Source organism: Elephantulus edwardii, unplaced genomic scaffold (genome assembly GCF_000299155.1).
Source record: "Elephantulus edwardii isolate Elephantulus edwardi_28Jun2011 unplaced genomic scaffold, EleEdw1.0 scaffold00031, whole genome shotgun sequence".
In the NCBI taxonomy this organism is placed as follows: domain Eukaryota; kingdom Metazoa; phylum Chordata; class Mammalia; order Macroscelidea; family Macroscelididae; genus Elephantulus; species Elephantulus edwardii.
Window position 1 is genome coordinate 22,185,128 of NW_006399781.1, and position 16,662 is coordinate 22,201,789.

The 16,662-nt window shown below is 43.2% G+C and overlaps 1 protein-coding gene across 1 annotated transcript in view; it reads left to right on the forward strand.

Moving 5' to 3' along the window:
* Positions 1-16,662, forward strand: part of LOC102858839 (tyrosine-protein kinase SgK223-like) — a 64,446-nt gene that overhangs the window by 38,904 nt on the left and 8,880 nt on the right. The window contains exons 3-4 of the mRNA XM_006884145.1: positions 904-1,061; positions 14,031-14,782. Of these exons, the coding sequence (XP_006884207.1) occupies positions 904-1,061; positions 14,031-14,782 (910 nt within the window). The remainder of the gene's footprint in view (positions 1-903; positions 1,062-14,030; positions 14,783-16,662) is intronic.

The following is a 16,662-nucleotide window of genomic DNA, read 5'->3' on the forward strand; positions in this document are numbered from 1 at the left end:
CAGGTTCTCTGTTCTTGTATTTGAGGGGTTTGGGTATATTCAAACAAACAAACAAAACACCAGACTGATAGGTTGGTAGTGTTTAATTTTTTTATCTTACACTGACTTATTTACAAAGTTTGAATACATTGTTTTTCATACAAGAACTTTCCCATTTCCTTCACCCCCCCCCCCAATCAAATTGTGCAACCTTAGGTAATGTTATCTTTAGATGACACAAAAGACTTTAGAATACCTCGAGGAAGATTTCATAGTGCTGGAAGTCCAGTTAAACTTTAAATAAAATTTTTCTAATGACAAGGATAGCAAGACTCGTTAAAGAACATATCAAGCAAAAAAAGAATCTCCATATTTTTAATCCTAGTTTATGATTTACTTACCCTGTGGTCTTGGCAGAAACTACCCACCAATTTCTGTACATTTGCATATATAATAATTTTCTATTTTCTTTGCTAACTTCTTAGTGGAGAAGTTCTCATTATTCACAACTCTTATATATCACAGATGACATAAATATCCCAGCCAATGGGATCGCAATATGAAGGTTGTTGTTTGTAGTGTTGGGTGCCCTCAAATTGAGTACGACTCATAATGACCCTATGATCAACATACCTGAACCTTCTCCAACCCTGTACCTTCCTCGTCATTTCTTATATATGAAGGTAACTTCTCCTGATGCACAATTTTGGTGTTGAGATGGCTATAATGCACCCTTTTCTATCTACAGTCAACAGATGTCCTGCTGTTCAAGTTACTAATGTTTCCACAGAACTCCTCCTCCGCTGACTTCAACTTGCCAGCATTGGCGAAGCTTCAAGAACTTGTTAAGTTCATGACCTACTGCCCTGGGTTTTGAATGGAAACCTAATTAATTGCTTTAATGTTTGTGTCTGCATCTTCCAGGCACCTTTTGAAAATGAACAAGAGCAGCTCTGATTTGGAAAAAGTGAGCCAGGGCTCATCAGAGAGCCTCAGCCCATCCTTCCGGGGCGCCCACGTCAGCTTCACCACCGGCTCCACCGACAGCCTGGCCTCGGACTCCAGGACCTGCAGTGATGGAGGTAATTGACTTGGTGGGGGGACTTCCATGTCCTCAGATCTTCTAGGCCAATCCTGGGTCAATTAGCAAGATTCAAGAGAGCTGAGATAGGCATTCTGTCTTGGTTCAGCCTTCTTCATGCAATAGATTACATCAAGACTCCTTCATAGTTCTTTCTCTGTTGAGCAAATGGCAGGCCACTTCACTCCATGTTGCCATCTCCAGTTACAAGTTAGAGTTGGGGTTTGGGTTAGGGTTATGTGCACATCTGAGGCAACAAGTTGGGAGGAGGAAAAGGTTCAAAGTGTATTGAAGTCTTCTGCATCCTTGGGTAACAGGCCATCTGTGTGTTGGTCCTCTCTTTTCATTTCTGTTGTTGTTGTTGTTTGATGCCGTAGAGTCGTAGACGACTCATAGCAACCCTATGAACGAACGGCCTGAGCACTGTTCGTACATAGAGTTTCCAGAGGCAAGCAATTTTGGAAGTGGATGCCTCTCCTGCTAGTCGGGAAGCTCCAGCTGCACTGTCCACCATGGGTAACCATTACCACGATTGGCACATCACTGTCACAGTGTTCAGCATCACAGCAACCACGAGTTACCTCTGTACAGCAACGCACAGACCAGTGCTATACCACCTAGAAGAATGTTTGACAGGAAAACAATTTGAACCTGGCCGAGGGCCACAGATGAAAATCACCCACCTTCAGCTTGGTAGCATAGCTTCCTTTCCACTAGGCCAACGTAGCTTTCTCTTTGTCGTCGTCATTGTTATTCTTTATTTCTGTAGTCAGGATTAATTCTGTAAGAGTGTTCTCACCGTCTGCATCTCCTCTCTGGCTCGCTCTCAGACATGTGCATGTTCATACACATGTGAATATATATTTGGCACAGTGGCTGTTGATATGCGTGTTTGCTGAGTTGGAGACCCAGAGATTTCATTAGATCATCATCTCTCCCACTTTCTAGAATTCAGTTGTAAGGCATAATTTGTGAACAAGTCCTGATGGGACATATTCCTAAAGACTCTTGGTTTTGTGTAGTTTAGGGCCTGAGTGGGCAGTGTTTTCAAACCCCCCCCTTTTTTAATGGGGGTGTGTCGTCTTCTGTGTATGTCAGAGATAGGCTTTAGTACAGTAGGTTGTGACGTGTCCTATATTCTCAGTAGGCAGCTTTGGAGTATAGGGTTTCATTGTAAATTTACTGTTTCCAGTGTTTTTCTGCCTGAGAGATGGATACTGGTTAAGATTTAAAATGGGGAAAAAAAGTGTATGTTGTAAGTCAGACCGTGGTGGCCTCTGGTGGGAAGCCTCTGGTTGCTTACAAACAGGAAATAGTTTTTGAAGGGGAAATAGCAAAAGGATTTTGTCTTCTGCACATTTGCCTGGCCTACTATCTCCTTCCCTTTTCCCATCCCATTGTGCTAAAATTCCCAACGTCAGGTCATACCACAGCAGGCTGGCCATGTGAGTCGTCAGCCCTGTGCTGGTCAGCCCTGCCCTGCCCTCTGAGAAACTATGGCCAGTTCTGAGAGAGTGGCTGACATTGGACCATCAGCAGTTATTGATGAGAACTGGAATTACTTCTCTTAACACTTTACATGTAGGAATGAGTAGTACATCATGATCTCTGTCCGTCATCATAAAGATAAGATTACAACCCATGACTTGTGGGTGTTTGGGATAAAAGAGGAAATGGGGCCACTCACAGCATGATTGTTTGTGTGAGTTTCCAGGAAAGCAAAATCACTGAGGGCTTATTTAATAAGGTGGAACAGCAGCGTGGGTCTGAAGCACAGTCAGAATTGAGGAGGTAGAGGGAGGAGGAACTTTCCAGGTTAAGAGAGCAAGACAGGAAGAGCAAAGGCAAGAGGGAGGGCAGTACATCCTGGGAAAGGATCTGGCCCTCCTGACTTGGTCCAGTGAAGCAGATGAGGGAGAAAGATGGAATGTGAGGTCAGATGGAGGGCAAGGGGCTAGGGTACAAAAGGATCCTCAACTTCTTGAGGCGGAAGCTCCTAGAGGCTTTTTTTACTATAAAGGTAGTAATTCTATCATGCTAATTTCTGGCTGTTGTTGTTGTGTACCATCAAGTCAGAACTGGCCCATAGCTGACCCTCCAGAATTTCCAGAGACATTTTAATCACATTGGAGGAGATTTCCCATCCTTCTCCCACAGAGCAACTGGTGGGTTCAAAAACGCCACCACAGCTCTCTGCTAGAAAATAGATTTTTGTCTAGAAACTAAAAATTTCAGTGACTTCAAGGTTTATTCTTTATCATGAGCCAGTAATTCCTATACTTTGGGCAAGTTTAAATCTACTTCAAAGTTTAGATTTCTAGAGTAATAGGAAGGTGTGTACCCAGCCACTGGACTTAGAGCGAACCTTTCTTCCTGCTGCCTTGACATAACAGTGTTCCTAGAACTAAGCTGTGAAATTGGGAAGAAACCAAAGCATTCTTAAAAACCAAACAAAAACATTTTCTTAAACATTAACGTAGACGACAGTGTTGGTTAGTGGTAAAATGTCTGACTTCCTGCAGGAGAACTGGGTTTACTCCATAGCCAGTGCACCTCAAATACAGCCATCACTTGTCCGTCAGCGGAGGCTTACATGTTGCTCTGAGCAGGTGGACCTTTAAGACTAAGATGGACTGGCAAGAAATGACTAGCTATCTGCTTTGAAAATCAGCCAGTGAAAACCCCTGCGGATCATATGGGCAGTTCCTCCACTGATTATGGAGATGCTGCGAGTCTGGGCACGTTTTATGCCAGCATGCCTGGGTTTACCATCCGTCAGGGGACTAACTCAAAATCAGCTAACAGTAACAACGAACATTACTCTGGAAAATAAACAGCCACTTGAATGTGATGTGAGAAATCCTTCTTTAAGCTTGTCATCAACCAAGGCAGCTTAATTTAGATCTGTTACTGAAAACAATTTTCTTCTGTTAATTTCATGTGTCCATACTCATTTTTACCTCATAGCTGACTGAAATAGTAGCACACGTTTTATTACTATTTGTTGTCAATACTAAACTTCAGTGAGGGGATCAGAGAAGGAAGGGTGAAATTAGTTAAAGTTCCTTTAAACCAAAATATGGTATCACCTTCTCTAATATTATATCTTGAATCAAAATACCTAATTAGAACTTCAATTTCTTTTGTTAGGAAGAATTCACTAATTAAAGCTGTTTCTTTCCTGTAGGCTGGCTGAATGAGTGGAGGACAAAGTAGTTACAGGAGATTTTATAATAATATAAATAGTGTAGATAAACTTCTTAGGACCTCACCAGAGTTAGTAGTTGAAGTTAGTTACTTACTGTCTGAAGTTTTGTGACAAAAAAGGGGGGGAAATACTTGAAATTGTGTAAGAAGATAAAATATTTTTACTTTGTTACATTTTAAAAATCATTTATATTATTTTATATAGGTATTAATTGCACATCTTTATACTTTTATTTCCTATTACTCAAAGCATTCTCTGTTGCCACAGTTGTCCATGCGGGCAGTTTAGTTGAGCAGTGAGTCAACTAAGTGGAAGGAAAAGCTCATCTAAGCAGCTGTTGGGTGTGTACTTGGTTTGGAAAGGACAGACTGCCCGTGTCAGGACAGATCCACTAAGGCTGCTAAAAGACAGGCTATTTGCAGTGAACGGATGAATGAACGTGGGTGTAAGATGACTGGCTAACTAATCGCCTTCAACAGTCCTCAGAAGACATTTGTGCTTTACATGTCTATGCTTAAAAATATATAAACCTAAGGAGGTATAATAGAATGAAGTGTTGGTCTGCTGACTAGAAGGTTGGTAGTTCAAATCCACCAACTAGCTGCTCAGTGGAAGAAAGATGGGCCTTACCTTCCCATTGAGATTTACAGCTTAAGAAACCTGATGCAGAGTCCCCATAAGCCAGAACTGATTTGACAGTAGCAGCTTTTTGGTTTTACCGTCACATTAATATCATTTAATGCCTGAGAGCTGAGCTTCTAGCCAAAAGATTGGTAGCTTGGATCCACCAATGGTTCTGTTAAGGAGAGACCTGATAATATGCTCCCAACGAAGGTTCCATCTTGCTTCCATTGAGCAGCTAGTTGGTGGATCCCTAGGGAGCAGTTAGTTGTACTCTGTCATATGGGGTTGCAGTGAGTCAAAAACAAACTCAGCACTCAACAACCACAGTACCTTTCTAATTTAAAATACCCTGAAGATTCAGTTCAGCTCAGGTAAATGGAAATTGTGGTCACCAGTAATAGATAAGAAGTCAAACTACCCAGTGAGTGTAAGTAAAAGTACATAGAAGTTTATATATTGTAAAGTGACTACAGCAGTGGACACAGGCCTGTCAGAAATGATGAGGATGACACAGGATAGGACAGGGTTCAGATCTGTTGTTCATAGGGTTGCTATGAGTTGTACTTGACTCGACAGCACCTAACATCAACAACAGGTGGGCAGAAATGGTTTGGTGACATAACGTTTGCCTTTTACATGGGAGACCCATGTCCATTTCCCAGCCAATATACCTCATACACAATCCCCATTCATCTCTGAGAAGATTAACACTGAACAGACTTCAGTGGGTCTTCCCAGACTAAGATGTATTAGGAAGAAATATCTAGTGATCTACTTCTGAAAACCAGTGAAATTGTTACAGCAGACCACCCATCCTCCCTCAAAATGATGTCACCTGGAGAAGAAGGGAAATGGTGTAACACACTAACCTTTCCATTAGCATCCCAATAAGTAATCACTGTGCCACCGGAGTTCCTTGTATTTTGAATCAATATTACCAAATTGTCCTCTAAAGCTGTCAGTAACAGGAGAGTGATTTCTAACTCCATTCCTATACTACCTTTTCATTTTTGCTGTTCAGTTAAACTCTTAGTGATTATTACATCATGGTTCTAGAAGACTGAAAAGTCTGTGATTCCAAAGTTCTGGAACCGCACTTTAGGCTTGTAGCCAGGGACTCCAGGTTATCTAAGTAGGTAACTTTTCTAAACCAAGACAGTGTTTCCATTTATTTGCAGGTAATTCACCATCTGTCTTAATCATTGTTTTCTGCAGTGATCAAAGGAGCTCTGGTGGCCAAGAGGGAGCTGTGCTGTCAATCCAAAGGTGGCACCTCTCTGGCATTACAAAGCTACCAGGTGCTCTGCAGAAGGAAGATAGCTATCTCTTCAGTGTGATTTACAGCCTCTGAAAAGGTGATGGAGGGTCAGCTATGAGTAGATACTGACTCCATGGTAGTGTGAAAGGAAGGATGGTTGAGTGGTCCACAGAACCTCCTCACAAAGGCCACATCTCCTGGTCAGTTATAAAAGGTTAATAACAGGCTTCTATTTTCACAGCATAGTTACCTTGTTGACAAACTGAGGTTTCCTTTGGAAGAAAGGCTGTCATTTTCCCTCCATATGTTTAGAGCTGAGCCTCTTCTGATTATGGGAACAAACAAGAGGTTTCAGAATTTTCCTTTCTAGGAATAGTTGCACTTCGTGTGTCATTTGCTGAGCAACATTGTAAAGGGATTTAGTTCTCTCTTCTCTGACAGAAGGGGAGTGAGGTAGAGCATGAGGACACTGACAGGGTTTCTCCATTTGTTTTTATTCTTATGCCTGTACCTGGAAGGTGTTCAAGATATAGTGACTGACAGACCGAATGAATGAATTAGTAAGTCTAAACAGGCATTTCTAAATATACAATTGAGTATATGCTAACTAAAAGACATTCCATAAACTAACTTTTCAAACAGTAGAAAATCCCCTTTGCTTTTTGCCTTTGCGCTTGTGGACATCTCATTGAGTCTCTGCCCTCTGCTTTCTCTGTCTGATCCGATGCAGCGGCTGTCATTACTCTGCAGAGAGGGAGCCAAGGTACTCGTTCATAACCGCTAAACAGGACTGACCACTTCCTCCTTAAGCTCAACTCCCATTTTGGCTACAAAGAACAATGAAAGTGCCTATTAAAACTGAGCAAGAGGAAGAGACTCTATAATCAAGACAGCCTCACAGTTCCACGTCTGAACTTTTGGCCCACATTGCTGCGTAGGGGCTAAGCTGTTTTTCCTGACCACTGAAATCCTGATTTCTCTGTCCCTCTTTCTAAATATAATGATTCCACTCTTGTATAGCTTCACCTCCATTTTCTTAAGATCCACCCTCCCCCACCCCCACAGTCCACTTTGTTGTTAGCCACTGAAAGCACTTTATAGCTGCTTAAACCACACACTCTAAAGAGCTGTGGGGTGCTCTGCTCTGAGGCCAGGGCTTGCTGATGTCTGCTTACCTATAGGCAGTGCCTCTGATGGTTTGCATTCACCAGTGGTTCTAAGAGAGAAAGATGGGCAGTCTTCTGTCCTGTGAGTTACAGCCTCTGAAAACCTGTTGGAGGGTCAGCAGTGAGATAGTTCTGACTCCATCTAAATGAGAGGGAGGGAAGGTGACTGATTTAACTATCTTGCAGGCACACATTCCAGGAATATTTTCCTTTCTCACCCATTTGCCTCCTCAGCTCTAAACCAGAATTTGGAGACAAGGTGATCTAGACACCAGTGTAAAACAGGATACATTTGACTTATGTCCTCTTGGATCTTGAGAATGTGGTCTGTTATCTGAAGTTTCCAGGATGATTTGGGCATGTTTTTTCTGAACCAGCAGCTTGCCTGTGAAGTTTGCAGTTACTGTGGATATCAGTGCATATCTGTTTCTTCTCTTTTTTCTGGCATTTCTAAATCCAGAGGGTGGCAGCTGCAGCACAGAATAAGAAGCTAGCTTCTGTGTTGCCTAGGGCCATATTTATAAGCAGGCAGTTCCCCCAAGGAACAGTCAAGAGGGTGAGAGTCAGGGGATGGTTAGGCTTACTGTCTGATCCTACAGAAAACAGCTGCTGCTTGCCATGTTTTATAGAAATCACAATGTCTTCTAGAAGGACACATTTTGACATCTAGTTCAGACTTTGTTGTTGTTATATTGTTGTTAAATGCCATTGAGTCACTTGGAACTCTACTAACCCTATGTACAATAGCCTGAAACCTGCTCTATCCTGAGCCAGTCTGTCTCTGACACACCTACCCCCAATAACCCAGTTACTGTGTCAACCCATCTAATCCAGAGTCTTCCTCTCCTACGCTGTCCCTCCACCTTTCCAAGCATGATGTCCTGTTCCAAGGGCTGGTCCCTCCTGGCCATGTGCCCAAAGTATGTGAGATGGAGCTTCAGAATCCTTGCCTCCAAGGAGAAACTTGGTTTCCTTCTCCAGGATAGACCTATTTGTTGTTTTGGCAGTCCATGGTATGTTCAATAAATACTCTTCTTTAGAACAACAACTCAAAGGCATTGATGATTCTACTATCATCCTTAGTCATTGTCTATCTTTCTGATGCATAACGAATAACTGCAAAGACCATGGCTTGGCTCAGTCACACCTTAGTCTCTAGACTGACATTGTTGCTCCTCATTGCTCTGGTGAGGTCCCTGACAGCAGACTTCCCCAAATGCAATTCATCTTTTGAATGATTTCCTGGCTACTTGATATCAAAAGCTGATTTTGGAGCCAAGCAAGCTGAAGCTGTTAACAATATCAGTGTCTTCTCTATGTATCAGGATTCTGCCAATTGGTGTGAATCTCTAGTTCAGACTAGTCTTAGGGAAGTGTCAGCCCCTGAGAAGCTATATGGGCCTAAAGCGTTTGCCGACTCTTAAGACAAATTACAGCCCTCTCTCCGGCTGTGATTCTACACCTGCAGAACAGCTTTAAAGGCTCATATGTTCAGAAGGGTGCATTGTTGTTGGAGGCAGGTGGTGCCTGTCAAAGAAACAGGTGATTGTTTTTCCAAATGTCATAATGCACATATGTAATGCCTGATTTTATATGTGAAATCTACATTATTGTGATTCACACTTGATGTGCTTGTTTTTAGCTCTCTTTTACCTCTGCTAGGGAAGAGCTTTGAAGGGTGCCTTCTCTTAGACCAAGTTATTTTCTAATTAGTACAAACATTGCAGAGTAATTTTTGAAGAGAGAACTTTTACCATCTAAGAAATGAAGAAAAATTAACTAGCCCACACACTAATTTTTGGAGCCACACCTTCCTCCTAAAAGTCAGCACACCGGGCATAGGGCCTAGATTATCCAGGTAATTTGAATTTGCATTTGCTGTGAGTCTGTTCCAACTGTGTGACACTCCTTATGTGCCAAAATACAATTGCTTTCCATCAATTTTTTTTTAAATGGCTGACTTTTTTAGACATAAACTACTAGTCTTTTTTTCTGGGATGCCTCTAGGTGATCTTGAACCCTCGGCCTCTCAGTTAGCAGCTCAGCAAGTTAACTGTCTTTATCATTGCCATGATGGAATTATCTCCTGCAAAAATGTGTTGTCATAAGCCTGTGTTAACTTATTTTCACACTTGTGAATGCTTTGTCTTTTTATACTAGTAAGCCAGGATTAATGTAAAACATATCTCAAGTTAGTTTCTTTTGAGATATATAAGAGTAAGGACCTGGTCTGTCCATTTGCTGTACAGAGGTAACTCATGGTTGCTGTTATACTAAGCACTGTGACTGATGTGTCAAATTCAGTAATGGTTACCCATGGTGGACAGTGTTTGGTGGAGCTCTCCAGTTAAACAAACTTGAAAGGCGGACTAGCATCCACTTCCAAAATAACTTGCCTCCAGAAACGTATGAACTTGGAGAAATGATGAAAGTTACCCAAGTTTTCAGGTCTTTCGTTCATAGGGTCACTATGAGTCGTCTACAGCTCGACGGCACTTAACATTAACAACAAGAGTAAGGACACTTGCAGAGGGAGCTGGGGCTCTACATGTAGAGATATACGTACAAGGAAACAAGAAACAAAAGCTAAAGAGCAGAGATGAAAAGCCTTCCCCTCAACCCTGAATTCAGATTTCTAGCCTCCAAAACTATGAGAAAAATGGATTTTTGTTTGTTAAAGACATCCACTTAAGGTATTTCTAATATAGCATCACTGAGACAATTGAACTTGATCAACCACTTAGGGATAGATGGGTGCTTTTGGGGGCCATCCATTATATTTTGACTTAGATTGACTCCATATCCTGCGGCTTGTACATAACAGATCTGATCAAAGGCACTGACTAATGCAGTTTTCACAGGAAAGCAAGAACACCTCCACAGGCTATAAAAGATCACTTCCACCTGCTGCTTGGACGCAAGTTCTTTTTTTTTTTTTTTTTTTGCTGAGTCCAGCCTTGCAGCTTAAGCCAGAATGCCTGGATGCTCTTTGGTCAGCTAGCAAATAAGAAGTGCTACAGCTTATTTTAAAATTCAACTCTGTCTATCTTTACAGGTTGGAAAGAAGACCAGAGGCAAATCTAGAAACTAAGATAGGGAGGAATTTTTGAAGCAAATTAACCATCTGCCTAGAAGTATTTTATTTCAAGAACAGCACTGAGATAAAATAATGCATTGTTAGCAGAGGTTGAAAAACGGTGAGAGTGGCTGAAATTATAGACCATTGGTGCTGGAAGGGGCCTTCATGAAGGCGCAATCTAGTCATTTTGTAAATGAGGAAATTCAGTTGGGTATAGGCTTAATGACTTAATGCCGGCAAGCATCCATTCCCCTGATAGGATGCAAATCATAGTAAAAGCAGAAAGGGGCGTGTTGGAATCATTAAGGTGACGCATGTGTTGAAGACAAGAAAACTGAGAACAATAAAGATGGAAAAATAAGCTCAAGACTTAAAAAGAGAACTAGCCAAGAAGCTGGCCAGCTAGACTGGGGAGGGGGAGGAGAGGGAGGCTTGGCCCCAGACACATTGTCCCTGTAACGGGAGCAGCTTATTAAAGCATTGACTCAGGGTTCCCGGCACACTCAATAAATTGAGAACCAAGCACTGCTGGATTTCTCTCTGCCTAAAATGCCTAAAGGCCAGAAAATGGATCAAGAGCGTTCGCCTCTGTCTGGTGCTTGGTCACTTAGGCGCCTCCATGCCCTTGACCCTGCCTCCCTTCTTTATTAGCCCACTGGTGGGAGTTGCTATCAACTCAATTCAGATTCATGACAGCCCCCCATGTGCTTAGAGTAGGATTTTTGTGCTGAGTTTTCCAGACTGTGGCCTTTCAGAAGCAGATCACCAGGCCTGATTTCCCAGGCATTTCTGGGTAGGTTTGAACCACCGACATGTCATTTAATAGGCTGGTGCTTAACCATTTATGCCACCTGGGAGCTCCTTTCTTTGTCTTGCTCTTTCTCTTCTCTCCTTTCTCTCTTTTCTACCTCAAAGCTCAGAATAGGCCTTTTCCTCCTCTCTGAACCTCCCTTGCTAGCAGGAGAGGAACCACTTTGTCCATGTTAGCCTGTCCCTGCCCCACCCCCCCAGTGGGCCCTGAGCCCCTGGAAGGAGACGTGCGTGAGAAGAGGACCTGTGAGATCAGCTTGGTCAGGAGCACCTCTCCTCAAGGCAAATGTTTCCAACACTATCCTCATTTTCACTCTGAGGGGGAGAGAGTTGGAAGTACAAAACTGACTAGAGTTCACTGAGCAGTAGCAACAGTTAAGCACTAACCAGAAAGTTAGAGGTTCACACCTTGGAAGCCAAGCCTGGTGATCCTCTTCGGAAAGTTCCCAGCTTTGAAAATCCTGTGGGGCAGGCGTTTCTCTGCACACATGGGGCTGCTGTGGCTTGGAAGGAGCTTGAAGGAGACTAAGAGTAGCAGGAAGGTAAAGCTGACTGGTATGGGCTGAGCCTGTACCTCAGGTTTCATCATCAACCTGGGCCCTCCTGGGGGGATGTAAATCACTCATTCAGTCTTGCTGGCTTGAGTCTCCTTTGATGTTAAAACAAACACAGCAGCAATAATAAAACCAAACTAGGATGAAGTGGGAAGGAAACCTTGCTGTGATCTTGAGATCAGGAAGTAAGAGTGCCAACTACAGATCTAGAATTGGGTGAGGAGAGCAGAAGATGCCCTGTCCTCCCCTGTGGGAGAGCCAGAGCAGCTGGGAAGGCTTTAGTGTAACTTCGACAGCCTGGGCCTGACACTAGCCTTCTCTTTGCATGAACACCTTGGCACTAGCTTCTGTCTTCTACAAGCTGCATATCCTTCCTTTGGCCTGAGAAGCAAGGAAGGACTCTGTGTGGTGATTGAAAGTTTACTGTTCAGGGGCAGCCCTGGAAGCCATGTGTGTCTGAGTGAGATGAGAAAGACCTAGCAGATAATTTGCCTCCTATGGGGCCTTTCTCCACGTGCCTTGGCCTCTGGGTTTGCTCTTTCTTTTTCTGGTCACATTGCTTGCCTGATGAGAGATACAGGAGGTGGTTTACAACATGCCCTAAGGGCAGCACAGTCCAGCAAACCCAATGAGGCATACAAATAAATCATTATTAACTGCCTCCTTAAATCTGAGACTCATATTTCCTTCATATTTAACCTGCATGATAACAGGACGCCTTTTACAACCTATGACTATAGTTAACATTTCCTTGATATAGTTAGTTTCTTTCATCTCCCTAAACACTGTTATTAAAACTGTTGTTGTTTTTGTTGCCGATTGCCATCAAGTTGAGCACGACTCATAGTGACCCTATGAACAAAAGGCCTGAAGGTTTTCTGTAACTATCATCATTTATCAAAGTTCATGGAGTTTCCATAGGCATGTTGTTCAAGAAGTGGATGCCACAATGAACACAAAAAATTAGAAAGCAAAAAATCCATCAAAGGAGAAAAATTAGCGTTCCAGTTCCTAGAATAATAGGTTTAAAATAAAAGAAAATTGTAAAGTCAGGAAAATAGGGTGACTAAATCTTGTAGTCATTGCTTAGAATGAAGGAAGTATTGCTTAGTTTGTCCTCTCTCTGTAATGTCCATGCCTCTTTTCTATTTCTGTTTTATCTGAAATGTTGGTTGTGACACCTCCAGTTTAGACAGTGGTACAAAGAGTAGTAAAGCTGAAGTCCAGTCTTTGATATGTCTCACCATCATGCGTGCTCCCTGGGCTGTCCCCAGGCTTTTCAGGGCCCCATACTCCTAAAGGGCATCATACCTTCCCCACTTAGACACAGTGTCCCTACACACCACCCTAGGAACAGGGAGGCCTGGAAAGATTCCTTCTCCCTCCAGATAATGTTTCCTCTCTTGTAAAATCACATTCCCCCAGTTTCTCAAATGTTTGTAGGTTTGCATTTCTCCCCCTGCCTCCAACAAAGTATTTGTCAAATGTATAGAATTGCTAATTTTACTCCAAGTAAATTATACCCTCAGTAAACCTCGAGTTTCAAAACACCCAGTCAAGCCACACATGTTCATATTTGTTGTTGTCCTTACAGAAGTGTTTGTAAAATATAGAGAACAATTTAAATGTCTGTCACAAAAGGACTAGTCAAATGAATTATGGCAATTACAATTAATAATGTGTTGTGAATGCAGTTGCTAAATACAGTTAGATTCATACACCTAATATGAAAATCATGACCTGCTTCCTTGAACCTAAGTGGAGAGAGGCAGGCAAGCAGAGTTCTGAAAAGTGGACACTCTTTGTTCTCTGCTGTGTGTATGTGTGTGTGTGTTCATGCACTTACGTTTATTTATAAATAGCCAGAAGGATATAAGAGAATCTGCTAACAGGGCTCTCTAGATGAGGAGACAGGTATTGAGGAACAGGAATAGGGAAGAAGATTGAATTGTCTTTTGTGCATTATTATATACTAGACATATGTTGTTTATTTAAGATATGTTGTTGTTGTTGATTGTTTTTGAGTAGACCCAACGAACAAAAGGCCTGAAGCTGCTCTGCAACTATCGACATTTATCAAACTTCATTGACTTTCCACAGGCATGTTGTTTAGGAACTCTGAACAAATAAACAGCTTTCACACACACACACACACACACACACACACAAACCCAAACAAAAAAAACACCAAAATGAAAACAAAACTCAGAAGCTAGTCATATTAGCAGTGTTCTCCAGCTGATTGCTAAATGACTTGTTTTTCTGTTTTAGGGCCGTCCTATGAGCCAGCTCACTCACCCACCAGCAGTGGGAAGAAGCTCTTTGCTCCAGTCCCATTCCCTTCAGGCTCCACTGAGGATGTGTCTCCCAGTGGTCCCCTGCAGCCCCCTCCGCTTCCCCAGAAAAAGACTGTAAGCAGGGCGGCCTCTTCCCCAGATGGCTTCTTCTGGACCCAAGGCTCCCCCAAGCCAAGAGCCACGAGTCCCAAGCTGAACCTCAGCCACTCCGAAACCAACGTCTGCGTCCGCGAAGAGTCTCATTTCAGCTCCTCAGGCTCAGGGACCCGCCACCATCATGTCTTCTCCTCCGAGCCCCTGGAGAAAGCTGTCAAGGGCAATGGTCACTGGGCCCCTGCGGCAGGACTAGCAGGCAACAAGAGAGGCTGTGGGAGCCCCAGCCTCCAGGGCAAAGGGCCCGCCTCCGCCTCGTCCTCCCAGCTGAGCGTGTCCAGCCAGGTCTCCACCGCCAGCTCCCAGCTGCAGCTGCACAGCCTCCTAAGCAGCATCAGCAGCAAGGAGGGCACCTACGCCAAGATGGGGGTGCTCTTCGCCCAGTCCCTGCTCCGCCTCGTAGCCAAGTGTGAGGACCTCTTCATGGGTGGCCAGAAGAAGGAGCTTCACTTCAACGAGAACAACTGGTCACTCTTCAAGCTGACCTGCAACAAGCCCTGCTGCGACTCCGGGGATGCCATCTATTACTGCGCCACCTGCTCCGAGGACCCCGGCAGCACCTATGCTGTGAAAGTAGGTACCCCCCACCCCCACCTTTTCTGTGGTGCTGTGAACTGGCTGGTCCCGGCATTGCCGGAATTAGGACGTGAACAATTCATTTTACTTCTCTAAGCTTTCTGTGCAGAGTCGGTTTCTAAAGTTTCTTTTAACATGTAATGCTAAAAAATTTCTCTCTCGACCTAGCCTTGAAAATGATGCTGTGCGATTGCTTCTGAATATACTCTGTATTCTGTGCTTTAATATGGGTCCTCTGCGATCTAGTGGCTTAAGAAACAAGTTGCCTTTGATACAGGTTTTCCCTCTGTGCCTACTATATGGCAGGTACTTTGCAAAGGTCTGGGTTCCTTCCGAAACAGTCTAAGGAGGGAGAGGGGTAATTAAGGTGATGATTCTTCAAATGTCAGAAGAGTGCTGAACCTCTCTGAAGCAATGAGTAATAATAACTGCATTTATTGAGCAGATTCTGGGTGGACAGATTAATCTCATAACCTCTGATCTTCACAGTAATTCTGCAGGCAGGCTTACAGGTAGGATCTAAGTTCAAAGTGATAAGTAATTTGCCCACAGGGAGTTACTTGGTGGCCCAAGGGGATTTGAACTCTTGTTTATCTGTCTGCAGACCTTATGTTACAGTTTCACCAATTAAGGAAACTTAAGCTCAGAGGAGTTAAGTGACTAATTCAAGGCAACACAGCTCTTTAATCTTGACCTGGGATCAGGGCTAACGCTCTCACCTCCTGACTTTCTGAGGGCTCAGCTTTGATCAGGCTGGGTAAGCAGTCCTCACCCAGGTATGTCTTCACTCCAGACTTCTTTTTGTTCTTTTTCCTCTCCCTTTTTGTGTTTTTGAATGACTACAGAGGGAGTTCTGGCAGCATAATCTATTGTAAATTGTACTGCTAATCTAAAGGCTGTACATTTTTAACCTATGAGCAGCTCCTTTTGGAAGAAAGATCAGCAGTTCACTCCTGTTGACATTTAGAGCCTTGGAAACTTGATGGAGGGTCACAGTAAGTCAGAACCGACTCGGTCATGGCAGTGAGTGAGTGACTGAGGAGTCTGAAGCCCTTATATAAATGCAGACCTTTGTGGAGGGTTGAGGAGGGAGACGCCAGTCTCTTCTGCTATCACCTGTACAAGCCATTCTTTTATCCCAGTTAGAAGCATGAAAACAGTGTTCTAAAGTGACAAGATCTTGTTAAAGCATCCTTTTGCTTACCAGCGAAAAAAGGGTTTCAAGATCATCATTACTAGTCCAGGAAAAGTTCAGAGAGGGTTTTTTTAAGACATTTAAGATACGGCCATAAAATAGAAATTAGAAACCCCTGATAGGCGTTCAGCTTCAGTCATTACCATCAAGTGGGTCCAAGCTAATATCAGCCCAGACTGGGTTTCCAAGGCTGTAGATCTCAATCCAGGGAGACTCCCATCTTCATCCCGCTGGTAGGTTTGAACCACTGGAGTTACAGCCTCTGGGTTAGCAGTGTGACTTGCTGTGATCCATACCACCAGAGTTCTCTATATATTCAAAATGCTCTATATAATTACTTTCTGTGAAAAAACAAGGGAAGTCACTACTTATTCCAAACACAAACTCATTGTCATCGAGTCAGTATCAATTCACAATGACGGGGTAGGACAGAATAGAACCACCTCTTTAGCTGCTGGTATACTAACTACACTTCCAAGGCTGTAAATCTTAACAGCAAGTGACTCCCTTTCTTCTCCAGTGGAATGACTAGTGGTTTCAAACTGCTAACCTTCTTGTTAGCCGAACACTTACCCCTCTAGACCCCCAAGGCTCATTGAGTTTGCTGCTAGCTAGAAGCATCTATTTAATAGTACAGAAAGCAAGGGCCCGGTAGATGAGCGAGTATGAACAAGATGGTCAG